The sequence below is a fragment of the Daldinia caldariorum genome (assembly GCF_022478825.1).
Source record: "Daldinia caldariorum strain CBS 122874 unplaced genomic scaffold F4812scaffold_35, whole genome shotgun sequence".
In the NCBI taxonomy this organism is placed as follows: Eukaryota; Fungi; Ascomycota; class Sordariomycetes; order Xylariales; family Hypoxylaceae; genus Daldinia; species Daldinia caldariorum.
In genome coordinates this window covers 21663-47987 of record NW_025953071.1, presented here as the reverse complement: position 1 = coordinate 47987, position 26325 = coordinate 21663, and the positions used below count along the sequence as shown (strand labels likewise).

Below are 26325 nucleotides of genomic sequence, written 5' to 3'. Positions count from 1 at the left end.
AGAATAGTAGCAACAGGAATGCATGGAAGGTAAATAACAGTAGCCTCACTCTAAATGATGCGAGAACCCGAAAAGTAGACCGTTCACTTCGGCAGAGTTCCTCAAATAGGTAATCCTGCCTAATCTAGGAGCTGTTTGATTTGCTTTGGAAGCTACTATGTACAGTACCCGTTGACGTGCGTAGGAGGCTGCGGTAGAAGCCTCACGATTTTTCCAGGTTAGGGGTTATTTTGTCAAACAGATGAATCACGAAGAGACCATTTTGAGCCGTCCGAGTCAATAGACGTCCATACATTATATAGGAGCTTCTCGTTCAGGTGATACAAATTCATATATACCTAATATATATATAACTATATAACTATATAACTAGGTATATATATAATATGAGGAATATGTAGCCTCTAGATTCCACCTCGAATGCTAGGCGCGAGCACGCAAGGTTTCAGTCAGTAAACTTGAATCATTAGTTACCAGACCAGATCCTACCTATAATTCCTACCTATCTAGGTTTAAACAATATTTTAGAAGCAATAGTAAGTTGTTTTCATTCACGAGGCAATCGTGCATGAAAATACATGTAGACGATGGCCTTTTCCTGGTGCCTGTTTAGTTTTATTAACTTGGCATGAAGACATTATGTTGACCAATATGCTCGAAATAATTACGACGGTGGTACGGCGCTTCCTTTCAAGAATCAATCTCAGCGGAATCCTATCATTACCCTTCCTGGGTGGGGGCGGTAGAACCAGAGGTACAGGTAACCTAAATCAAAGACAACTTGAGACCGTTGGTACAACAGGTTATACAACAGGCTACCGGTACCCAGGTGAGATAGGGGATGCACCAACAAAATTATACAAACCACATCATCCTAAGGAACCCATCGTCTTCTTCATATTAGGAGCGCCCGGTACAGGGAAGGGTACAATCTCGACTTTTCTCGATTTAAGATTCCCCAACTTAACTCACCTATCCTACGGCGACTTAATCCGTTACCAGGATGGAATCCCCGGCTCTTGGGTGAATAGTTTGCCGCGCCAGAAGGGAACCAAGAAGCCTGACATTCCAGCTCGTCTTGCAGTTTTGTTGATGCGGATCGCCATCGAGATTGGAAAGATACACAACGGCCAGTTGGCTTGGCTCATTGATGGCTTCCCCCGTAATGAACATCACGTTGTAGAGTGGGTGACTCAAATGCCGCAGGCTTGCTGCATCTTTTACTTGTCCTGTCCTCCCGAGGTTTCGTTTGCACGTGTGCTCGGACGAGCCTTGACATCAGGACGGCCGGATGATGGCGATGAATCGGCGGTGTGGGAGAGAATTACGCGTTCCATTGCTGAGAGTAAAGCGATGCTCGTTGCCCTTGAAGAGTCGGGAATGAAGATTACCCGAGTAGATGCTAATAGGGAACCTGAAGTTGTACGAGAGGAAATTCTTGAGGAAATCAAGGTGAGTTTGCGAGATCATATTAATGCGAGACTAATAACACGGTTTTAATGACTTCATGAACAGAAAGTCCTTGTATAGGTACTAATGCTCTTGACATGTGCAACTGAAGGCGGCGAAACGCGATCTAATTTCTGATGCATCCGCGCTTGGAGGTTGTCGTTGGTCAGGTAAACCAAGGGAAAAAAAATTAAAAAAAAAAAATATTCTAGTTGTGGTGGAACTATGTGGATGGCGAGAATGAGAAGCATCATTCAGCATCTAGATAGACGATAAAAAAGTTCTAATATTCTTTCTGATATACCAGGATTCATCCCGTAGCTTCAAAATGAATTCTCGACTAAGATCTGGGGGGGCGCGCTAGGTTAACGGTTGGCGTTGGCGTTCCCCGTATAGCTCGTACTAAGGGGCATTAGAAAAGCCGGAAGGGAAGGCTTTCTGTCGCTCGGGTGAAGCCGGACTTGCTGACCCCTGATCATACGATTATCAATAGCATAGTGATTCAAGAACACGCCACCATAAACCCGCTTTTTTCTCCTGCTTTTCATTTTCTGCTACAGGGAGTCGTCCGCCTAGGCGCGACGGGACTGCCCAAGCTATGAGGCTTGGCCTGATGAGACGAGAATACTTCGGATCTAATAGTTCGAGTATGGTTCTAGTACGATAGTCGGACAGTTGTTTTTTGTTTTGTTTTTTTCGATTCATCGTAGCATACGTGTATAACATATAGCATATAATATATAGCCTTGGCCTCTGTATATAAAATGGAACATCATGTCTGGGGAAATAATCTAGCTATGCATCCATCAATCTACATCCAGATCCAAGATCATCATTACTACTACTTACGACTACGGTCAATATATTAGATCTATCAGATCAAAGCATCCAAAAAGCCAACCATCATGCAGGGTGATATCTTCCAGCTTGAGCAACTGACTGCCACCCAAGCAGCCGCTACTCATGCTCATGCTCACATCGAACCCAGCACTGTCCCAGAGGACACCAAGATCGACGCCCAGGTCGCCATCTACAACGAGGACGATCTTTCACATTTGCTCTATGCGAATCACTTGCACCACAACGGCCATAAGGACAGGGTTATCATCAACCACGTCTACCGCGATGGCTACGCAACACCATTTGAATCGGGTACGCAAACGCCCGAATCGGAGACCAACGAAACCCCAGTCCTCAGCGACTGCGAGTCCGACTTCGACGAAGGTGTGTACTTACCGTCCTCACTGGACCCTTATTACCGGACGCGCCCACTAAGATTTGAAGATGGCTTCGAATTTCCCGTCTTCCTAGGCAGACAGTCGGAGGAGACGTCGCATGCCGTGGCGTCAGTGTCTGAATTGGACAGGCAGGCAGAGCAGGTCCGCATAGCTGCACTGGAAGAGAGCCACGTTTCTGAGATTTCGGGACCGCTAATGTCATGGTGGCCCGCGTCAGAGGAGCTCATGGAGCACGAATGGATCGAGTCCGAGGTGGTCGAACGCAAAACCTCTAAGAAGGCCTCGAAACATCAGCAGGTCTCTAGTATCGAAGGGCCCTTAATGTCTTGGTGGCCTCTGTCGGTCGATCTGCTGCGACACGAATGGGATGAACGATTCTACGAATGAAGGAACCGCAAGAACATCTTCCTCCTCTGCTTTCAATTGATTTTGGCGTTAAAAACGGGCAAGGGGTTTGGTGCATTTTCAGCTTATTATATACCCTGGCATCAGTTTTACTCATACCCATCTACACTACACAGAATGAGCCTTCGAACCTATAAACTTGTTTTTTTTATATATGTTTTTTTTTTCTATCGGGATACGAAAGGCTTATTTACGGGGTTCAAAACGAGGCCAGGGGAGTATAGGTATCTACAGATATGCGAATGCGACGGATAGGTTTTGGGTTTGTAGACTTACTTCGGACAGCACAGGGAATATGATCAGACGAACATCTGTGTACCTATGCATATATTTATTAGGTTAGGTACCTGATATATATAGGTATATATATATATACACATTAGCAGTGGCGTGTGGCTTACAGTAGTGTACACTTTTGGTATGAAACTGTCTTTAGTTGACTGGCTTGAATCCCACTTCCCACTCTTGGCAATATACCCAGATAAAGGGCCCCGTCCCCTTTTACGCGTCCATAGGGGTTATCGGTCATCCGTATCATAGAATGGAGGGGAACAAGCCTTGTCCGAGCTCAGGTGGGGGAATGGTATCTATAAGTGCGGGGGGGATGTTGTAGATGTTGTAGTTGAAAGTTCTTCGAAAAGTATGAAAGGTACCTAAGATATCGTAAAGCTTTATATACCTACCTTTAACATTATCCTACGCACTTATATCATGTCCTCGAGTCTCTCTGGCAAAGTGATCCTCCTCACCGGCGCGGCGAGTGGTATCGGGTAAGTCGTATCAAACCTATCCCACTTTAAGGCTTAGGTAGACTTCGTGTCCCAGTTGGCCACTCTCTCTCTAGCTGACGCATCTTTTTTCTAATATTCGCTCCGGACCAGACGCGGTACAGCAATCAAGTTGAACGGTATAGGTGCCATTCTTGCTATCACAGATATCAACGAGGCTGGTCTAGCCGAGACACTCGCGCTCTGTGTTGGCGGTAGCAGTTCAGAGCATCACACGGCTCACGTTCTGGACGTATCAAACTCCGTCAATGTAAATGAGCGGGTATCCCAGGTCGTGGCCAAGTACGGACGCATCGACCACGTATTTAACTGTGCTGGCGTCAATCCAACCTCTATGTCCCTGACAGAAACGAGCGAGGCGCATTTCGACAAGCTGGTCAGCGTCAATCTCAAAGGTATGTTCAACGTGACCAAGGCCACCATTCCGCATATGACAACCCCCGGCGGCAGCTATGTCAACGTGAGTTCCATCTCTGGGTGGAATCCCGACGCGGGAACAGCCGTATACTGCGCCACCAAGTTCGGTGTTATCGGTTTTAGTAAGTGCATGGCGCTTGAGCTGGGTCCAAAAGGAATTCGAGTAAATATTGTCGCACCAGGATACATTGATACCCCGACAAACACGGGAATCGTTACGGGAACGCCGGAGGCAAGGCGGCGTATGGAACAAGGAAATGCGCTGGGCAGGATGGGTACTCCAGAAGACATTGCAGGGGTGAGTATTTTGCGACATGGCTATTACCATATTGGAGCATTCCGTGACCGTGCAGAAGCTGACAGTTTTATCATTATAGGTTGTTGCCTTTTTAATGAGTGACGAGGCCAGATATATAAATGGCAGCGTTGTCGGGGTTGACGGGATGCTGAAAACATGAAGGACGCCCAGCATATCTATGGTCTACTTCGCTTTCGTTGCCTATGACTTGACTGACACCTGTCTAGACTCAAGCCTGGTATGCACAGTTCTCACTCCCAATCGCTCTTTAAATGCATAATAGAGAATTATATCGTAGTGGAGGACATGGTTAATGACATTGCCTATATCTGCGTTTGGGTTAGTCTTTGTAGGATTAGCTGCTTCTTTTTAGGGGGTCGGTACCGCGGCTTCTTCTTAACATCTCGGTTCTACTATTCTCTTGGACACAGCTGTCATTATGTCAATCATTGTCATACAAATACGCTAGTCGAACAGTATCATACGAGGTAGATTATGCCTATGTGTTTGGCCCGAACGTTTCTCCGTCGGCAACAAAGCTCTTGATTGCTAACCCCGTCTGGTCGAGGGTATCGAACACATCGTAATTTCCATACCATTTTGGTAACCTGGCAGAGGTGAGATAGAGTGTGAAGAATATGACGACAGTTGAGATGGCTAGGCCCACGTCCAAACCAGCCGATGTAATATAATTATACTGCATCCACCAGCCGTTCCATTTTCGCTTGATGTAGTAGTTGAACACAAAGCCGACTGTTCCCCAGCAAAGATATGTATATGCCGTGGCGGGCGGGATCCAGCTCGCGCCCCCGAAAAAAAGCGGCATATTTATAAAGCGAAATATAGACTTTGGAGCGCGACGGGCCAAGAACCAAGTAATTATAGGCGTGATAGCGCCAACGAACCAGAACCATTGCAAAGAGGAGTATATGGCGTCACCGCTGAACACTGTAAGATGTGTTAATGATACTGATCGCAGGGGAACGAGAGTTGGATGCTTAGAAAACATCGCGACGTTGATATTTACATACTTCGCGCAGGGCCTATAGCACCCCATATGATCGATGCTGTATAGAAGACCCTGCCGTTCGGGCATACATAATTATCAGGCTGGTCGTCGGAGCAGATATTAGGAATCGCTCCCAAGGCCCAGTTCATAACAGCGATTTGAACAATGGCCGACCATACTGAAGCAACCAGCTGCGACCAAAACATGGTACGGGGAGGCACTTTCATATAATGACCAAGCTTTAGATCCTGAGCAAAGTACTAAAGTCAAAGTTAGCATCGGAAACTCGCTGCAAAAGGTATGTAGCTCATATATCTTTCTACAATTTGCCCACTACTCTTCTTGTTAGAAAGAGACTTCAGAGATGTACTTACAAGAGCCTGTTGTATGCAAATGTAACCATAGTTTTTGAACATCATCATGGCTAGAGGGTGACCGGGCAACATGTAGCCAACGACAAATTCTGTTAAGACGTTCAGCCCGAGCTGGATATTTGTGATTGCTTGCACGATGCCAATCGGAATTGTCCAGACCAGTGGGATTAAGATGCAAACCACATAAGCCCAAGCAGGAAACCCTGTAGGCCAAGCGCAGCACACAATAAACGACAAGCCAATCATTATAGCAAAGAGGGCAAGGTACCACCAATCCTCGGCATCTTTATACTTCCTCATTAGCTTCATGTGGATGTCGTCCTCTTGATTTCGGGCAAGCTTAAACTGCGAGACGATCTGCTTCCCGTGATATAGAACAGCGTGGACAACTACGGCGGCGACGGCGGCAAAAGAAAGCCCGTAGGTAAGGGCAAACTGAGTTGAGAGGAACAGGGGAGAATATTCGTGATACTTCTGTTCGTTGAAGGTCAAATCGTCGTTCAGGATTCGTGAGACGTTGTAGACGGCACCGGTATTATCGAAGGCACTCGATGACTGGACGACAAAGTAATCGGCGTACCATGCGCCAGAGAAGTGTAAGCCCATAGAAACGACGATATAGAAGATAAATACACCTGCTACAGTGTTGGCTATGGCGTGGAAAGGGGGGACGAGCGGAGATAGCGCATAACCAGAGATCATGGTCCAGTCTAAAGTCGTCGGTAGGAGGCCATATCCATGCAACCCCCCAAAGAGCTTATTAACAACAACGTTCTTAGGAGCAGCCCAGCATATGAACGTGAAGTAAGATAGCCCCTGGAAGATCCAGCCTGGGAACCAATACCATACGAATCCGCCAAGCGTGATGTATAAGAACCATCGATATCGGCTAATTCTCCAACCATTCGACTGAACAGGATCGGAAGGTGAGTGGTCGTGGAGAGCATAGAACAATGAAGCGTTTACAAGATCGGAAGGCCATATCATCGCAGCCGGCCAGACAAGGAAGCGTCTGGCGAGCCCGGCTAGGCCGTATCCTGTGCAAAGTGTGGTAATCCCAAATAGTATCTGGAAGCCCCAACCGAAGTGTTGCTTATCTTTCCTCCAAGCATTAGCTTCCTAAGCCTATAGAGTCGCATTTGAGACGCAACTTACAAAATACCTGCTGAGCAATCAGGACGTCGGTGGCGTACAAGAAGCCTCCACCATAAGCGGCCTGTTCAGGGTTCAACTTCTATCCGCTTAGCCATATATCTTTGACTTACATTCGACATGGCGACGATAATAACATGCTCCTTAAAGTTGAACTTTCCAGGTTTCAAGTTAAACTTGATCCCCCATATATTAAACTTTCGATCGGGGAATATCAAGTCCCATCCTCGCCCAATGGGGTACGCGATCAACTGGATGACATACGTGGTGATTTGTATAGTAGGATTCTTCAAGGAAAAGAGCATATTTACGGCCGAGCCTACGGTACACAAAGCCAAGCCGATTACCCAAGCTCGAATTGTATTAGCCGGTAGGTCGATATCGTAGTCTCTTACCGCAGCGCGTACCTTTTAAGTCGTTTAGATATCTAAGCAAGTCATAAACAGCTAGGGTAGATAGGGACCTACTTCCGGGTAAGGGCTATTTTCTTCGAGTAATGCCGCCTCAACCTCGATTCCCTTCTCAGCATCACCAGATGTAAGGGCCGCATCGACATTATCGTGATCTTCGATTGGTAAGTTGGGATCAAGTTTATGCTGTTCTTCGAATGCCTTGACGGTAGTAAGAACCTCAACACCGGTGGCCTCTATTACTTCACTGCAAGAGATGCTGGTTGGAGTGATCTCCTCGGTGATAGCGCGCTTGCGGAAGTTGAAAACCATGTCGATACCTAGAGAAGAATTGCAGTCATGTTAGAAACCAAATTCTCACATTTAGCCTGACCATAGCACAGCGAAAGAGGGAAGTAAGTAAAGGGACACACAGCCTTGACTCAGGACTAATAGGGGCTGCATGCTAATTTATACCAGCGTAGATCAGCTCAGAGGAAAGAGCAGATGTACGTAACCAATGTATTCAGCAGAGCGTGATCGAAACCCCAACGGGTGATATGGCATCTCCCACCTGTCGTCGAAGCCGACCCGGAGAGTAAGACGATGAGCTACGATGGGCCCGGCATGGGGAACCAGCTTTTGCTGTTTTCGAGATTGGATGTTACGGAGGAGACGGATATGCGTACACACACCCTAGTCATAGGTAGCCTGCCTAAATTAGATAACTCCAAGTGGATGGATAACGACGACGCAACGATGTGTGCCAGGATTATATAGGTACTTTAGGTAGGCATGGCATATTACCCTGAGTGGGGCCATTCCTAGAAGTAGAACTAAGAAGACTGGCTTCCGTCCGTAAGCTTTACCCCTTTAAGCTCTATATAATATATGTGTATAGGTACTTTGGAAGATGTTCGATGCTGAAAGGGGTGGGTCTGAAAATACTGAAATCAGGTATCATGAGAAAACATATAATGCTGCCGTCCCACTTCTACTAAGCTTGTGATATATGATAGTCAAGAAGCGAGGTGCCCAGTCAGGAAAAGGTCCTAGAGGAGAGTCGTACTCGGCCAAGCGCTTGGGGCACCGCCCATGCTAACGGAAAGTGAAGGCACTGGACATGCTGCATGGACTACAACTGATACCCTACGCAGCGCGGCGGGACTACAAGGCTGTAGAAAGATACGACAAGCCTTTATAGACTTGTCTCACTATAGCAGCCTCAATCCATAGATGAGCAGCGCCAAGGCCAACCCCAGGAAAGGTCTGAACCGGTGCGAGGCTCATTTTCAAATATTATTGGGACGTGTGCCTAGTTGTTATAGGTATGTGCCATCGACGGGGCGTCTGGACCGAGTCGACTGATATTATTGAGAATGTTTCCCACAGCGGGACTCGGAGAGCTCTGGAGCTGTACGGAAAGTTCGGCAAAAAATATATAACAAAAAAAATACTATGCTATGGTCAATTATCAATTATTCGCCAGGTGCCCAATAAATGGTATTATGGAGCATTGTTAATCTTTGCCGATTGAATTGCGAGTTCTGCACGAGTGGTCCCCTGAACACACCATCTCGATGTACCTAGGATTTAACCGGTTAATTAATGAATGGAACGATTTATTCTTATATTTACCCCCTTGGAAGTCGACAATCTCGATAAAACTCAGTCAGTACAAAGAGCAGGGGTTTTTTTTTAATAGAGAAAGCCCGTTCCAGAGAAATGATTAACGTAGGGCTTGAAATAGGAGCCTTGGGTAGTGTGTAATATCCTATTACTGAACCGCATACACATGATATGTACGTACGGCCTCAGAGGCTTAGTTGCGGATTACGGAGTGTAACTCGAGTGTCGAATTGCATGCATTTCCTTAATTAACAGTGAGATAAGACACCATCCAGGGTAGCCCTATAGTTTAATTAGGTTTTATGAAACCTGAAGTTGTCAGGTTGCTAGGTTTGGTTTGATGTTGGAGTGACTGCGGAGGCGAAAGTGCGGGTTAGGACTTGAATGTCCCTTTTGCGCCGTCCCTATTTGCTCTCCAAACGCCGTCTTCGCCTTCGAATTCTTCTCTTTTCCAGACTTCAACACGCTCTTTGCAGTCTTCAAGGGCTCGTTCACCGGCTCGCCACGCAGCTTGTCTGTGCGGGGCAGACACTGCTATGAGAATACTCTCCTCTCCGATGGGTACAGTTCCAAGACGATGGACCATAGCTATTGATATGAGGCCATACTCGGCACGGATTTCTTTGCATATGGACAGCATGGTGCGCAATGCCAATGGGTTGTAAGCAGAGTACTGAAGTTCCTTCACAGGCTTTCCGCCAAAGTTATCACGGGTCGTGCCTACAAGAGCATGAGGATACAAGAACCAAAGTAATACTGGTCATCTCGCGGGAGGGTAAGACGGCGCGATCACTACTAACCCGCAAACATGACTATTGCACCTGCTTGAGGGCTGCGAACTCTGTTCATCACACTGTTGACGCTCAGATGGTCGTAGGTGAGTCCGACGTAGCAGGAATCCTCTTTGACTTCGGTTGTTTCGGGGTCCATACTCTTTGGTATAGATTGTTGATATTAGGTTGGTAGGAGGTAGGTAGCCTTAGGAAGGTAGGTATTATTTTTGTTAAAGCAGGTTCTTGACGTACATATGTTAGGTAGGTACCTACCTAGAAGTACTACGTACCTACTAGGTAGCCTAGGAGGTACCTATCAGGTTTAGGGACCTAGGTACTTACGTAATATAACTCTCTTCTACCATTTAGGTACATAGTATTGCTTTACTTGGAACCGCGGATTTACACTTATATTTTTCAACTCTCTTTACCAATTACGCCCATTAAGTTTTGTAAATCGCCCATGTTCATCGCATAACTGACGCTGCTTCGCAATATTCAAGCTGGCGGGCGCATAAAATAACATCAACATCGACGTCAACGTCAACATGTACGACGACTACGATCATCGGCCTCACGACGAGCGTGACTACCACAGACGTAGATCGCCTGCTCCTAGGGACCACCACTATCGTTCGCGGCATGGTAAAATGATATAGCCTGGAGGATAGCTTGTCGAGATGAATAATGAGCTTGCGCTGACTTCCCTGCGAGGAAAAGAATCCTCTAGATCACCTAGAAGGACGCCTCCAAAGGGACCAAGAGGGGACGAATCCTATCGCACTCGGCGCTCTCCCGCCGGGAGAAGATACCATTCGCCTCACCGACGAGACGCCTCTCCTGAATACCGCAATCATTACACGGATCGCTCCATGAAACCTAGCGGCGAAACCTACGACCGGGAATCCGAATATTCGCCCCCGTACGACCGCGATCGCGGTCGATATTATACAGATCACGATGATCCCCGAGGACGTTACAATCGAAGTCCCCGACGCGCCAATTCGGGCGCTTCCTCCCCTTTCGATTCTGGCGATGACAATCATTACCATGATAGCCGTCGTCCTAGGTCTGGAAGACCCTACCATACCTTGAAGTTGGACGACATACCTGAGAGAATGAGCGTGCAAGAGGTAATCATCCTCTTACATGTCGCTATTCATTCATATTGACCTTGTGGCCAGATTGATTCTACCATGCGGGATTTGGGAGCTACTGGTCTTGTCGAGATCCGCATCAAATCAGACGACAGAAGTGGTACGATTTGAACCCTTTCAATATGATAAACCACTACTAAATATAATAGGCAACCGTCGATTGTACGCGTTTGCCGAGTTCAGGTCCGAAGATGATGCTGTCGACTTTTACGAGAGAAACTACCCTGGCCTTGAGATAGCCAACCCTCGTGGTTCCCCCATTCGTATACCTATTGAGTATAGTCGAGAGCGGCGTCATATTGCTAACCCGGACGATTGGAAATGCACCATGGTAAGTCACAAAGCTCCATTCATTCTGTCTTTCCAAATTACCTAACTTCGGATTGATAGTGCCATTTCGAAAACTTCTCGCGCCGAGCTACCTGCAAACAATGCAAAGCGCCTAGGACATGTGAGTCGCGTTCATACGGGAAATTTCATAATTTCATATCCCCATCAGAACTGACTATTAGCCTCAGCGGAGAATACCGCCGACATGAAGCTTGATGGCAAAAGCGATGAATGCCCACAGCAGACGCCATCCCAGTTCATTGTCATTCGCGAACTGGCTTCTTCTGTCGTCGAGACTACGTTGGCCAATGACATCAAGAAGCTCTACGTGACTAAGGAAGAAGAGCCTAGGCCATCATCTAGTGCTCCAAATAAACTCAAGAGTACAGCTCCGATTGGCAATACCAGCGGATTGGGCGCCAAGCCTGGCTCGCTGGTACGCGTTTTCATGATTCGCGATAAATATTCGGATATCAGTTGTAATTATGGGTTTGCCGAATTTTCAACTCTAGACGATGCTCGAGCCGCTATGGCCAAGTATAATGCTTCTCCTCAGTTTACGGTTGCTTCAAAGCCTGTTTCTATCGCCTTCATCCATTCTGGCGTCTTTATACCCGTTCTACACCCCATACAAGGCGAAGATCGCCGGTTCACTTTCGCGGCAACCCATAACGAGTCTCTGAGACTGGTATATTGGAACCCGTCGGTGTATGCTAACGAGCTTATAATATTCAATGAGGCTTTATATGAGGATAAGCCATCCAATACAGAGCAGCTCAAAGACGACGCCGACCGACCGCCGGGCAAGGATACCAAAAAGAGGAAAGCGGAGAAGGATCTTACCGCTCCCAATGGCAAGAAGGTCATTGCGATGGCCCCTCAACTACAGATGTGGGCAAACAAGCATGCCGAACTTCACGGACCGAAGGAGTCGAGCAATAGGACAGAACCTGTCGAAATTAGGGCTCCCGTGACTGGTTCTAATGCTATTGGCCCCCCGATTCTAAACTCTCCGGCTCCAGTATCAACAGCCTTTGTTTCGTACGCTGACCTTGATCAAATGTGTTGCCTACTCTGTAGACGTAAGTTCAAGAGTGAGCCCTCGCTCCGCCGACATGAGCAGATAAGCGATATGCACAAGGCCAATCTCGACAACGACGCGGCAATTGCCAAGGCAACCGCAGACTTGAAAGTACTTGGCAAGGAACCTGTATCCAGTTATCGAGATCGGGCCAAGGAGCGACGAATGGCGCACAACCAGCCCAGCAAACCAAAGCCTCACCTTCCTCGAAAACACCCCCAGGCGAACAAGGATGGAGGGCAAGCAGTGGAGGTACCACCTGCAAAACCTGCAGTGTCAAAAGGGGCGGGATTACTGGCGAAAATGGGATGGAGCACGGGCGAAGGCCTCGGAGCCGAAGGGGGTGGACGAACCGCTATCATCGAGACTATGGCCTATACTCCTGGGGTGGGCCTTGGAGCTGAGGGCGGCAAGATCGGAGACGCTGCTGAAGAAGCAGCTCGAGCTACAAAAAGTGATTACTCAGATTTCGTTTCGAAGGCCAAAGATAAAGCACGAGAGCGGTATGAGAGGATGAATTAGTGCGCTACACTCCCCTTAGTGTATTGGCATGTATTGTTACCTTAGGTATCAAGGTTAACCTTGAGCAGTTTTAGGTAGAGCATATTAATAGCTCGTTTAAATGATATTGACGGTTGTGTTAGTAAACCACTTGCCACACTTTTATCGATGCTAGCAGCAGCACGTATACATATTTAGCATTCTACACTAAATGGCTTTACTGGTTTTAGCGTAAACTGTTCTATTCATCTATCCTTCAGCTTATTTCCGACAGCTCGGGGAGGGAGCGGTTCCTTAGATACCTTACTAACACGTAGGCATATCAGCAGCTGCGCAAATAGTATAGGAGTCATATTGCGCTCTGATCAATTAATATATATTGCATTACCCAGCCCAAAATTATATACGGAAAAAGTTCGCCCTATCGACTTAAATACTGTAAAGGGCCAAGGTAAGAGACAGAAAAAGACAAAACCAGGAAAATACTCGTTCGAGAGTACACAGGAAAGCCTATAATACAATGTGAACCCTTATGTTTCCATACATCTCCTGGGTATCATGACTTCGATCGGTCCACACTCGTCCAGCTTCTTGTCCCCTAACCACGTCCTTGTAGGTTAAGTTGTGTGTTGCCATACTGCGATAGTTAATTCCTCAATCTATAACACGATCAACCCAGTACCCATAAAGCCACCTAGACTTGCTACACAGGCTACAACTAGAGCCTCCCAACTTGGCACAGGCACAACTTTAGAACTAGCTCCCTCGCTGCTCTGACTACCAGGTGTGGCTGAAGAGGTCCCGGTAGGCGATTGAGTACCGGGCACTCCTGTGGCTGTCTGCGTTGCGCTGACCTGGGACGCGACCCCGCTGGCGTCGGGGATACCGGATTCGGTGATCTCCACGATTTTGCTCTCAGTACTATTAAGATTTGCCTGGGCCAGTCCGATCTCCTTGTTGGTGAGATCATAGACTACGTAGGCAGAACGTAGGAACGTGTCACCCAGTAGATAATATTCCGCACTCCCCTGAAGGCCAAAACTGCACACATTATCGAAAGGTAGAGACGGCACATCTAGTCCCAGTTCAATATATGCCTTGACATTATCTAGAATCATTTCATCAATGGGGACTCGGATGATAGGGCCATCCTTGCCGCCAAATTGGAAATCAAATGTGAAATTCTTGTTGTTTAGATGCTCGCAGTTGATGTAGACAAGGCCAGTTCTAGACGTGTCATCTACGGCACCGAAGGCACGATAGATGCGGTTCGCCACGGTGTAGGGGACGTAGGTCAAAGTAGTACCTGAGTCAAGTATAACCGGGACAACAGATCGGGTGTAGTTAGTCACAGTGCCATTATCGGCGGTCGTGGTCAAAGACGACAGTGTGACAGTGAAGGATGAATAATTGCCGGACCGATCAGGTTCAATGTCGACGGTTTTAAGCTTTCCAATGAACTTCTGGGTATCCAAACCACCAAATAAGATTGTTCCAGTCTCGGCGTATAAATCATCCTACGGTAACAAATTAGTCAAACACGGGGGGTTTCTTGACCTGTCCGGAGAAAACTATTGAAATACTTGGAAATTAAGGGAAGAGGAAAAGGGGGAGGGAGGGGGTTGCATACTAAATACAAGCTATAAGCTTGAATGGCGATCAGATCTTGATCTTGGAACAAATTCATAATGTTTGGATACGGCGTCAGAGCAGCAACATTGGCAGCAAACCCTATACCTAAGAGTCCAGAGTTGATGGTGGAATTCTCGGCAAGGCCCATCTGCAAATGCTCAATATTGGCACCGCCGATGCTGAAGGTATCCCGAATATAGTCGCCCTCAGCCCCTGAACCGTCGACATAGCGGATGCTGAAGTCATTCCGAGAAACAACGGAGTAGGTCGAGCTCTTAGAAGGATCGTACGTCGACAGACAATATCTGTAGTAATTCTGCTTTTTTTTAGACCCGCAGAGGTCCGCGCGGCTATCTAATATCCAGACGTCGCTACTCCCGGTATCGACAACTAAGTCAACAGTTTGGGGTGGAGTTCCCACGGTAACTTGAGCGTAGTAACCGCCACCAGTCAAGTTGTTGTTCAGCTCTTGTGAATAAGTGCCAACGCGTCTACGAAGAGCAGGCTGCTTAGTGGTTGATCTGCCAAAGCTGACGGGGATGACTTTCTGGGAATTAGTATCGGCAGCCGCCGCCGCCGCCGCCGCCGCCGTAATAACCGCTACGGAGACGGTAGCGATAAGTGAAAGGGACCTCATGGCGAACGAGTAAGAAAAAAAAAATACTCGAAACGAAGGAAACGCCGGCTTGAGGAGGGAGAAGGGAGAAGGAATCGGGAGCAAGAAAAGCTAGAGAGAAGATATTGATGAAGCAGAAAGGTAGGCAGATTCAAGTAGATCAGGTAGATCCAGGCAACTCAGTGCTAGGGGTACGATCCACCAGGCTGGCCTGCACTAGGTTAGAATGTCGGGAAGGTTAGAAGCCTGGAAGCTAGCCGGGGGCCTAGTTTGATGATTCGTCGCCACGCGCCGGCAATGCGGTCAATTGGTGCCAATTTAGTGGTGGTTAACAAATCGACCAGTTGACAAAATAGACCCAGAGGTAGGAGTAAAGAGAAGAAGGGGTGAATTGATATCTGATAGGCCGGTACGAGTATTTGCATACGCAATCATATATGCACCATGGTAAGTATGTTTGAGTGAGTGTGTGCCATGTAGTAGAGTAGAATGATAGAGTGATATCCTATCCAGCTAGCATTTAAACGTCGAGCGAGGAAAACAAGAAAGAGACTCAGGCTCGTCCCTATCTCTCTCACACGCTCTCTCTCTCTCTCTCTTTCTCCCTCTCTCTATACGCCCCTATAGCTCTATGTCTCCATTATTGATAGGACTATTGATAGGCACGAGTAGAATAGACCCGAAGAGAAAATTAGAATAGGTGATGAGGAATGGTCAGATATAATAAAAACAAAAAGAAAGAGGTGGATGAATTAACGCGGCTCATCGTGAGTTGTTCCTCACGAGCCGCCAAGCGAATTCACATCACCTATAGGTAATCCGTAGTTCCTTTTATTATTTATTATTATTATTGTTATTATTATTATTATTTTCTAACTAGCGTACTTCGTAATGAGACTTAATCAGACTTAAAAATCGGACTGATGTTTAATAAAGTAGTATTACGCCCACTTAAGTGAGAAGGTCTGTTCGAAAGTCCAATAGGAAGGCCATAATCCCCATAAGCGAAGAGCTTGGAAGTCTTGGCCAAATACATACTATGTACAACATTAGGGGTGCTTTCCTTTGCGTGCCCCAGGGAGCCAGGCCCCAGGTCATAATGGATGTAACATTATTAACACTAGGTATTATATGCAGACTGATACTTCCGATGCGCGTAGCCGTCTTGCCGTGCGATGTACCCGAAGTATATACTAGATTAAGTTACACAATACAGTACATATCTAGGTACCTACCTACCTAGGTAGAGCTAAGAAGATTGCGCATACTAGGGTCATCCTCCACCAATCACGCCATGAAAATAGAAGGGGCCCATTCTGTCATCTCCCGCCAAGCCATGTCATACTAGGTACTAGTATGTACCTAAGGCAAATACCCCACCTTTACCCTTTTTTTTCTTCTCTCTAATTCCCATCCAGTTGCACGATTCCCACGATTTGTTACCGCATACCATCAAAGTCGTCTACAAATGCAAATAGCATCATTACCATCATTATTCATTACACCGTATTAATATAGCAAGAAATCAATACATTAGAACAATACCATCCCCCCCCACAAGTATTCACTACCGCGTACTCAAAACTCCCATCATACATAATAGACATTGCTTTCTCCTGCGTCTTCTCCTGTGGGCCTTCGTCATTGTTCACCTGTTGTTCATTTCGCCTTCGTTCCGCCTCCTTCATTCTTTCTCTCGTCGTTGTACAATTATGGCGCTAAGATCACTGATACTAGTCTCGCTAAGCACCTCAAAGATGCTCACGTCTGCCTCGCACTCTCGAGACACCCAGTTGCGGACTCCAACTGCTACCAGCGAGTCTACACCATAGGCGCTGGGAGGCCTGGACTCATCCACATCTGCAGAGTCCATATTCATACTTCTTGAGAGCATCTCCCTAAGACATTCGCTAACAATACACCGTGCTTCCTTTGCATCTGTTGCCTGCGCTAATAGTCTCTGCATCACCTCCCGCGAGCCTGACGCTTCTTCCGAATTCTCTTCCGAACTTTTTGGCATGTCCACCTGGTTAAGACGTGTGAAAATGGCCGAGCGTGTCCAGTAAGGGTCGGCCGGCTTGTTTTGCAGAATCAATCCGCCAGTCCCAACTCCTGTAACAACTTGTATCGGTATCTTTCGGCCATCTTCCATGTAGCCTGTGATAGCTCGTTCGACGATGCGCTTAATATCTTGGAGTCTAATTCCAAAGAATCCGCTAGCTTTGAGCTTATCCAGTGTCTGGGGGTCGTCTGCGAGCATCCCTGCCTCAAGGACTGGGCCTAGGTCAATTGATACTGCGTTCACTTTCCCCTCGCTCATTGTCTTGATGTGCCTGGCGAGCGCGTCCTGGAACGCATTGCCTGCTGCGTAGTTTGCTTGTCCGCGATTCCCGATAACGCCAGCAGAGCTAGACAAGAAGACAAAAAAGTCTAGGTCATTTCCAAATGTCTGGTGAAGGTTCCATGAGCCGACTGTCTTAGGCTTTGTAGCCAATTGCCAGTCTTCGTAGGTCATATTTTCGAAGACAGAGTCGCGCAGCACAGCAGCACATTGGAATACCCCCTTTACTGGAGGCATCGATTCCCGAATCTTAGTCCCAATCCTGTCAACCGCATCGACATTGCAGATGTCTACCTTGAAAATTTCTACGTTGACCTGCTTCTTACGGAGAAAGTTGATGCAGGATTTAGCCGACTCATTTGTCGCGCCGGATCGTCCTAGGAATACAATATTCTTAGCGCCATTTGCCACCAACAACTTCGCAACCTCTATACCGAGGCCACCGAGACCACCGGACAGGACATAAGTAGCATTTCCATGAATGCAGGAACTCGTAGGCGGGGGGGCTCGGGGGAGAATTGGAACAGGTTTCGATTTAGGGCGCTGACAATAAATGCTGGCACCTATTGTGTCTGAGTTCAGCGCTGTAAAGGCAGCCGCCAGATCAGAGTAGTCGTATACATCCTGCAGGTCTCGATTCCAAATCCCAGACTGCCAGGAAAGAAGCTTGGGATAAATTGATGCCAAAGCATCACCAAGGTGACCGGGTTTGTATTCGACGAGATGTGGTACATTGATGATTGTACAGCTAAATGTCTTGCCAGTAACGTCAGTTTCGCACGTCGTCATATCCTTACGGCTAGGTTTGTTGGCGAAATTGATCACACGACCACCTATGAGAACAGTTAGCGAATAAACCCCTTTTCTGCCTGTCTTTCTGCAAGGACTCGCCTTCTTTGATGCATCTAATATTTGAATCTCGGCTTCGCGCAACTGGGTCGTAGATCACATCTACACCCTGGTTGTCCGTCAAGCATAGTACTGTATCAACAAAAGCTTCTGTCCCAGCATCAAGGATATTGTCCTCCGGAAGTCCCCAGACGTTTCTCAGAGTATCACGCTCCTGGCCAGTCTCCCCACTGGCGAACACCACAGCTCCAGCAGATTTAGCAAGCTGGATCGCAGTTTGGCCAAATGTTCCCACGCCAGCATGGATTAGGATCGTATCCCCGGCCTTGAGCTTACCTAGCGCATATCCAGCAACAGCGAAGCTTGTTGGTAAATAGAAACGGTAAAATTTGGGCTGGTTGCTTGGCACCTTGTACAGGAGTCGATGATGGCATGTGACAAAGTCTCGTAAAGATCCTCGGGCAATCCCCACGACACAGTCGCCTGGAACAACGCTTGTAACATCCTCTCCAGTTCGGTCGACTACGCCATACATATCCGTGCCTAGGTCGCCTTTATCTACGTGACCATACATGATTTCAAGGTCAAGATTGTCCAACGCGGCCATAATCACTCGGACTCTTACGCTGTCCGGAGGCAGAGGGAGATTGGCATCAAGGTCGTCGCTCCAGTACAAACTTCCTATGTCGCCCACCTGCCCAATCTTAAGCTTAAGCGGTCTTTCATGCGGATCGGGCATAGTGTGATGGTCTGGCTCTGCTGGTGCGGAGCCGCGCTCAATCATGGAGTTCAGCGAGTCCACGGTGGCCAGCCTTGGAACCATAATCCGTCCATTACGCTCGATATATTCGGTTTCGATTGGCCCTGCAACTTTAGGTCCAAAGAAAGATCGCGCAACCAAACTCAAGACTGTTTGAACAAACGGTGCGATCATGGACGAGGCAAAGCTAAGGTCGATGCTAATGTCGAATGTGACCAGCTTCTTCTTGGGGTACTCGGATTGTATAGTTCGTCCTAATGCCTGGGCCAAAGAGGCTTGCGGGTTCCTGGCCTCGAGCTGTGAGCCACGGGTAATCCAGAAAATACCCTTCACAGCAGAAATCACATTCTGAAATGCAAGGAACTCCTGCTCTGTCCAGTTCCAAAATAGCGCTTGGCCATCTGCTTCCAAGAGAGAGATGCAGTGTCTTGGAAGTATCTCGTTCTCCTTGATGCTGCCTAACGTTCGGAACTGACAGTTCAACTTTCGAACCAGTTCAGCTTGGAGCGCATTGATATCGGGGCTAGTATCCATTGGAATAAGGATGAGTAAATTATCGTTCAATTTAGTATGTGGTTCGTTGGGATTGACCAAAATATCAATTTCCTCCCATATAATCTCAGAACAGAGACTACGGTGATTCGGAAGGAAACTGAGCTCTTTCGTCGTGCTTGGATTCAAGGCGGTAAAAGCCATGTCCTCAATGATCATCAGTGGATTACCACCAGAATTGCCCAACCAAGACTGGTCCGAGACAGCGAAGGACGCGGTTGCGCCAAGTCGTCCATTGGATTTTGCATAGGTGTACGCAACAAGTTGCTTGTCAGCCCCTGAGAGCATCGGGGAATTGGCTGATATATAAAGACTCCCAATGAAGGAGGGGACCATTGGGCCGTTTTCAAAACCCAAGGCTGTTTGGAACACCGAGTCTAGTGTGGTTGGGTGAATGATGTGCGGATATTCAAAATTCGCGGGCATGACATATTTTGTGTCTGGAATACGAATGGTACCGACACAAACGCCATCCCGCTTATGAAGAGATTCGATATTCTGAAACAGCCGACCATAGTTCATGCCAATAACATCTAGGCTCTCATAAAGCTGCCTCGGGTTGACTGGATTGTCGCACTCCTTCTTTGCATTGAGGTATGCCTGGTAATACCTGTTGTTCGTCTCTTTTGAGGATTCGTGGTAATGAATCGTTATGTACCCGTTACCGTGCTCCTCCCAAGGCTTGTCTAATGGTTTGGAATATACAGAAAACTCAAAGGAGAGCGAAGGCCTGACCAACGAGGGGGATTCCACATTCCCGATGGGAGCTACAGCCATTTGGCTTGCCCTCTGGTTAAGGTTCAGAGCATATTCTAACCCATGTTCAGTATTTGGAATGATCATTGCCTTCTGAATTTTGAACTCGCTGATTTGGAAGCCTGAAGCATGTTCCGAGGCCAGCTGCTTAGCAGCTTCAAGTACCATAGTAGCCATACCGGCTGCTGGATAAATAATGGTTTTTTGTACTTGGTGATCCAGAAGCCACGGGTTCTCCGATACGCGAAAGAAGCCACGCCATCGGGGTTGAAACGGAATTGAATCAGCCGTTGGTCGCCCGATAAGATCATATCTGCCATGAACCTGAAAGCGGTTGGCCAGCGACAGGTGTGACTCGTGCCAATAAACTTTGTCACGATTCCAAGGATACTTTGGCAAATCGACAAGGAGTCTGGGCCGTTCAGTCTGAACATTCCTCATGACTACCCAGGGCATAACTATCTCAAATCCATTGCCCCATAACTTCCCAGTGGCTTCCAGCAATGTCACGGTCGCGTCTCTACCCCTGCGGAGCAAAGATGAATAAACCGGTCGTTGCCTAAGCTTTTCCTCAGCGTCGAGGATCTGTCTTATTGGGCCTTGGAGCGATGAATGTGGTCCAACCTCCAGTATGAAGCTTGGTTTCTCGCTATTTTTAACGCTCATCATGGAATGCATAGCGTCGGCAAAAAGGACAGGAGACGCCATATTCCTGACCCAGTATTCTGGAGACAGGTCCTCCCAGCTGATGACATGTCCAGTAACGGATGAATACATGACAGGGGCCTCGTTGCTAAGCGCTATGGAGGTAGTACCTACCCGGATGTCCTCCGGCTTAACGAGTCCTCCTCGGATGTGAGGGTGCGATATCATCCCTCTTCTCGGCTTCTTCGGCTTAATGTGCGTAATTGATTTGAGATACGCATCTTCGCAACGCTTCATATGGTGCGAGTGGTATGCAATATCTACAATGAGAAGCCTATTGAAGACACCTGCAGCTTGTAAAGCCCTCTGGAGCTCTTGGATTGCACCCTCATCGCCAGACAACGTCACAGAAACTGGACTGTTGATGCAAGCTACAACCACTTTATCGTTGCCAACTACGTCCACATACTTATGTGCTTCAGAAGATGGCAGACCCACTGCAAGCATACTACCCTTGGAGGGCGGTTGGTCTTGCAAAGCCAACATGGCTCCAGCACATCGTCCCCGATGAAAAGCTAATTCCCAGGCGTCCTCCCGTGAGAGTGCCCCCAGGGCGTAGGCTGCCGCAATTTCTCCAGAAGAATGGCCGCAAACGTAGTTTGGGGTGACTCCAAAGTACTTCGTCAGCAAGTCTACAAGAGCCACCTGTATTGCCGTGGTTGCTGGTTGAGAAATCTCGGGTTTGTTGATCAAGGAGCGGCTTTCATCCTTGAGAAGCTCAGCAAGAAGGCTGAAGGGGGCGTCCAGGTGGGTTTGCAGATACGAGCTTGCGTCCTCGATTGATTGCAAAAAGGCATCAAATCCAAGAAGCTCTCTTCCCATGGCAAACCATTGTGCTCCTTGGCCGCCAAACACAAAGGCTGATTTGGTAGAGCTTTTATCCTCCGACGCCCTAACGAGATCATTCGCTGGCAGTTCAACTAGTTTCTGAATCAGCTCTTCGGGCGATCGCGCAACAACTGATGCCCTCCATTGCAATTGTGTCCGACGACAACCGAGACTGTATGCAAGATCTTCCATAATATTTCCGGGTAAGGGTTCAAGTTGCCCTTGAGCGTAAGACGCATAGTCTTTAAGCATTTGGGATAATACCTTCTGCTCATGCGCTGAAAATATAAAAAGATGCGTTTTCGAATCGCGGGTAGGAATGGGCAATCCCTGTACTGACCTAACCCACTCGTGCGTCGTGGTACTGAGATTTGAAAAGTTCCGGGTGCCATCAAGCGTGGTGTTATGGTGTGCTGAGAGCCCCCTTTGAGCTAGGTAGTGAGCAGCGTCGTCGATGATGACATGTGCGTTCCTAGGACAGCGGTCAGTTTTCCATTAGGGGGCGATATCAACGCATAAGTTTTTTCAAAGAGTAGGTAACCCCGGGGTGATTATATCGGCAAGCTCTTGGCCCTGGGGGTAGAAGCGCCTAAAGCTGGGTGGGCTGATATCAACAAGTGTATTGGAGGCTACTTACGTTCCACCAAAACCAAAGCAGTTAACACTCGCACGCCTTAATCCTTCAGTCGGCCAGGGCGTATTGTCAATTGGGACCTGGTATGGTATCAGTAAAGGACAAATGAGGATGTTGATATGTTTTCTTACCTTGACTTTCCAGCCGTTAAAGTCAATAGCTGGATTCCCAGGCGCCTCAAAGTTGAGGTGCTTCGGGATCATTCCATTTTCAATGGTAAGAATTCCTTTAACTAACCCAGCAATCCCGGCGCATCCTTCGAGATGACCAATGTTTGTCTTGACCGAGCCGACATATAGAGGGTCAGCCGAGTTACGCTCTGGGCAGAACGCATCCGATATAGCTTTCAATTCTCTCCAGTCGCCGGCTTGTGTGCCAGTGCCGTGACATTCGACATAGGCCGTGTCATCTACAAGAAGCCCGGCCCTCTTGTAGACGGTTCTGATATTACGAAGTTGAGCCTCGGCGCTAGGTAGAGTAATGCCTTGAGGTGAAGTTAGCAATGTCTTTAGTAAATGTCCTCACTGTATATGTACCAGGTGTACGCCCGTCTTGATTGACATTTGAGCCTCGGATTACAGCGCGGATATTGTCGTTATCTCGTATGGCATCTGAGAGACGTTTCATAACGACGATACCAATTCCTTCCCCACGACCGTACCCGTTAGCACGCGCATCAAATGTATAGCATTTTCCATCTGGGCTCAGGAAGTTCAGTGCCGTCATAGGCATCATAGTGTTAGGCGTCAAGATCAAGCCTGCACCGCCGGCGAGTCCCTAATATAGTAAGCATGTCGTTTGTAGTATACGGGCGCTCCCGATAATATGTGACTATATTTGGGGTGGAAGCGGGTGGCTTGTCATGGGCAGCACGTCACGGCTATAGGAACTTACAACGTCGATTTCCCCATCGCGAAGGCTTTGACAAGCATTGTGAACACAGACCAAGCTAGCACTGCATCCTGTGTCGATGGTCATACTCGGGCCATTGACATCCAAGAAGAAGGAAATGCGATTAGACATTATCGCTATTCCATTACCTGTCGCGCCATACTTGGGCGAATTATCGGGGTCCCGCAGGACAATCTGCTCGTAATCTGCAATAGTTAGTTAGTTAAGGCAATACATCAGGAAGACAGGTAGGTTATGGTTATCTCATGCCTTAGATACAGGTACCTAAGGTACATACCTTTTACAAAGGAGCCAACCCAAACTCCTGTATCGCTTTTTTTGAGGGCTGTACGGTCAATTCCAGCTAGGGCCTTGCGTTAGAGAAATGAAATGTATAACAAAATACACGGCCGTACATACCACTGTCAAGAGCTTCAACAGCAACCTCGAGGAGCATTCTCTGTTGCGGGTCTATCGCCTTGGCTTCGTCCGCTGGGATGGAAAAGAACTAAGTACAAATATTAACACGTTACCCCTTCAAGTCATATAAACCAACGCTTACCGAGCTGTCAAATGCCCCCACATCTTGTACCAGGAAATGGCCCGCTGTGAACGGAATCTGGACAGAAGGTTTCAGCCACTATTTAAAAAAAAATGGAGTTATGGGGGGACTTATACACTGCCTTGTCGGTTCCCACTTGGGTGGAAGTAACTGGAGACGTTGAGACGGTCCTTGGGGATCTCAGACCAAGCACTATCCCCACGGCGGAGCATCTGCCATAGTTCTGAGGGAGATGTGGCACTTCCAGGGAAACGGCAGCCAATGCCTACCACAGCAATGGGTTCCATTGCATCATGGGTTAGGCCAGCCATCACTGAGTGTCAAGAACCTGGGATTAGTACCAAAAGGGGCGTATCGTGGTATAGACTCAGTCAGTCTTACGGTGCAGGTTATGGAAGACGCAGGTGTTTAGGTAGGCTATTTAATACGTAAATAACAACGGGACTCAGCCCGATATGGGTATGGAAAAGGAACGAAAAATAGGAGCCGAGGTTTGAATGATAGAGCGGAGGTGGAGAAGATATTACAGCTCTAACTTGTTGAAGAGCTTGGTAAGGATATGCCAGGTTATTTATCTTCGTACCATACCAAAGGGCAATGGTTTGGCCTTTGCAGTCGAGGGTGGCTGTTCATCTGGTGAGCTGGATTCGTAGGGCTTTGGATAAAAGGGGGAATGTTTCGATTCCCAAGTACTTTGTGAACTCCTGCGCCCCGTAAGTCAGGCTAATTCTTTCCGTAGGTTATCAAGTAGAAAGAAAGCACTTACCTAGATAATGTTAAAGTTATGCATTCCTGTCGAGTATCCTATATCCCGTTCCTTCCCTTTTTTTCTTCTTCCTTTTTTTATTAAAAAAAAACCTACAAACAAACACCTACACCTACACCTTCCCCTTCAGTTGAACTAGATGCACGTAAAGTAGGTAGGTACCTATCTAATTTTAGGTAAGGAAAGTAGATATATCGCAATAAGGATCCGCTGACTCCGAATTATTGTCATATGTCCTGTCCTAGTCGGCCATGAGCTGACCTAAAGTACGTCTCTAAAAAGTCACCTTGCCAAAATAGAACCAACAATTTCGTTGTACGTTAGGTAGTCATCTGCAAGGTGGAAGAAACTACCTAGGTAGGTAGATATACATATACGTAATATCAGTTTAACACGCCATTAGTCTACTCAACAATGTAGATATACCTATAATAATAAATATATCCATATTTACTTTGGTAGATGTATTTTTAAAATATGTGCTTTGACTAAAGCTAGAAGATTGTAGCAAGTTTAATTTTACTAGATATACAACACAAAACATAACGTTGACGGTGGCTTAACTCCCTGCAGTAAGCACAACTAATGTGCATGATTGTATTGTGACTGCGCCACTGAAGAAAAACCCATACGAGGGGATCTATCAGACGCCGGCATCCACGCTAGATAGGTCGTAGAAGGTAAAGAGGCGTGTAACATCGGATTGATTCTATAGGTACACCAGGTAATCACCACCCTAGGAATTCAAAATACGACGAGCATATTTCTAAATATACGTTAATAGTAACGACAAGTGCTACAAGGTTTCTTTTCTTTACTTTACTTTTCTTTTCTTTTCCCCCGTAGAATCTAAAAGGCTGAGCCTTGCCACCTGTCTGTTTATACTACGAACTTCACTAAATATGACTTTAGTTATTCATAAAATCGTCAACTAGTTCCCCAGATTCCAGCTAACTAAGAACATAAAAATGAGTGCTCTAGTCGGGTTGGAGTATACGTAGATATCCCAGCTGCAATAAAACTCGGAGAGTCGTAAAATAATGGACGGGTACATAAGTATATAGTTACCTACCTACCTAGTCACAGAGGCAGTCAGCCCGGTATTCCCAACTACCTATACCTACCTTAGGTAGATACCTAGGTAGGTATCTAGCTTGGGTACCTGTTATGACAGTTCAATATCCCACAAATTGGAAGAGAATGCCTGTGTAATGGTTAGGGCCAACATCTTGATTACATGCTATCTGAGACTACCTACTAAAATAGATAGGTATATATATACCTATATATATATAGACATACTAGATACTTTATATGGCGGGAAAATAGACAAAGAAACAAAGAGAAAAAGTAAAAGTCAAAATAAAAATAAAAATAAAAGTAAAGCCACGGAACAAGCATCAAGCAATAGTTTATTAACTTGGGCTCTTGCATCGTGCCAAC

At 47.1% G+C, this 26325-nt stretch overlaps 8 protein-coding genes across 8 annotated transcripts; 4 read left to right on the top strand and 4 right to left on the bottom strand.

The window, feature by feature from the left end:
- The first annotated feature begins 375 nt into the window (after positions 1-375).
- F4812DRAFT_448713 (P-loop containing nucleoside triphosphate hydrolase protein) lies at positions 376-1712 on the top strand. Its single transcript, XM_047935886.1, has 2 exons — positions 376-1452; positions 1516-1712. The coding sequence occupies exons 1-2, from the start codon at positions 640-642 to the stop codon at positions 1528-1530; spliced, it is 828 nt and encodes a 275-aa protein (XP_047785229.1). The 5' UTR covers positions 376-639; the 3' UTR covers positions 1531-1712.
- Positions 1713-1837: 125 nt separating this feature from the next.
- On the top strand, positions 1838-3562 carry F4812DRAFT_448708 (uncharacterized protein). The gene is made up of 2 exons (XM_047935885.1): positions 1838-3411; positions 3494-3562. Exon 1 carries the CDS (start codon positions 2355-2357, stop codon positions 3072-3074), a length of 720 nt encoding a protein of 239 aa, XP_047785228.1. The 5' UTR covers positions 1838-2354; the 3' UTR covers positions 3075-3411; positions 3494-3562.
- F4812DRAFT_448706 (3-oxoacyl-reductase) lies at positions 3405-5103 on the top strand (the record flags this gene model as incomplete). Its single annotated transcript, XM_047935884.1, has 3 exons — positions 3405-3861; positions 3973-4924; positions 4980-5103. Coding segments are annotated over exons 1-2 (779 nt in total), but the record flags the coding sequence as incomplete, so codon positions are not given.
- Positions 5095-7852, bottom strand: F4812DRAFT_464245 (small oligopeptide transporter; the record flags this gene model as incomplete). Its single annotated transcript, XM_047938325.1, has 6 exons — positions 5095-5543; positions 5627-5864; positions 5979-7075; positions 7134-7194; positions 7244-7537; positions 7598-7852. 6 exons carry the CDS (start codon positions 7850-7852, stop codon positions 5095-5097), a joined length of 2394 nt encoding a protein of 797 aa, XP_047785226.1.
- A 1084-nt stretch (positions 7853-8936) lies between these two features.
- On the bottom strand, positions 8937-10171 carry F4812DRAFT_448685 (Molybdopterin biosynthesis MoaE). The gene is made up of 2 exons (XM_047935883.1): positions 9949-10171; positions 8937-9868 (listed from the first exon to the last, which is right to left on the bottom strand). Exons 1-2 carry the CDS (start codon positions 10076-10078, stop codon positions 9522-9524), a joined length of 477 nt encoding a protein of 158 aa, XP_047785225.1. The 5' UTR covers positions 10079-10171; the 3' UTR covers positions 8937-9521.
- Positions 10172-10285: 114 nt separating this feature from the next.
- Positions 10286-13308, top strand: F4812DRAFT_294760 (uncharacterized protein). Its single transcript, XM_047931175.1, has 6 exons — positions 10286-10566; positions 10642-11054; positions 11106-11178; positions 11228-11409; positions 11469-11529; positions 11597-13308. Exons 1-6 carry the CDS (start codon positions 10470-10472, stop codon positions 13009-13011), a joined length of 2241 nt encoding a protein of 746 aa, XP_047785224.1. The 5' UTR covers positions 10286-10469; the 3' UTR covers positions 13012-13308.
- Positions 13309-13333: 25 nt separating this feature from the next.
- On the bottom strand, positions 13334-15904 carry F4812DRAFT_448679 (aspartic peptidase domain-containing protein). The gene is made up of 2 exons (XM_047935882.1): positions 14621-15904; positions 13334-14507 (listed from the first exon to the last, which is right to left on the bottom strand). Exons 1-2 carry the CDS (start codon positions 15257-15259, stop codon positions 13650-13652), a joined length of 1497 nt encoding a protein of 498 aa, XP_047785223.1. The 5' UTR covers positions 15260-15904; the 3' UTR covers positions 13334-13649.
- A 1018-nt stretch (positions 15905-16922) lies between these two features.
- F4812DRAFT_464241 (ketoacyl-synt-domain-containing protein) lies at positions 16923-24403 on the bottom strand (the record flags this gene model as incomplete). The annotated part of the gene is made up of 10 exons (XM_047938324.1): positions 16923-18412; positions 18537-22501; positions 22667-22743; positions 22795-23147; positions 23200-23440; positions 23558-23760; positions 23853-23918; positions 23975-24062; positions 24117-24173; positions 24233-24403. 10 exons carry the CDS (start codon positions 24401-24403, stop codon positions 16923-16925), a joined length of 6711 nt encoding a protein of 2236 aa, XP_047785222.1.
- Positions 24404-26325: the final 1922 nt, after the last annotated feature.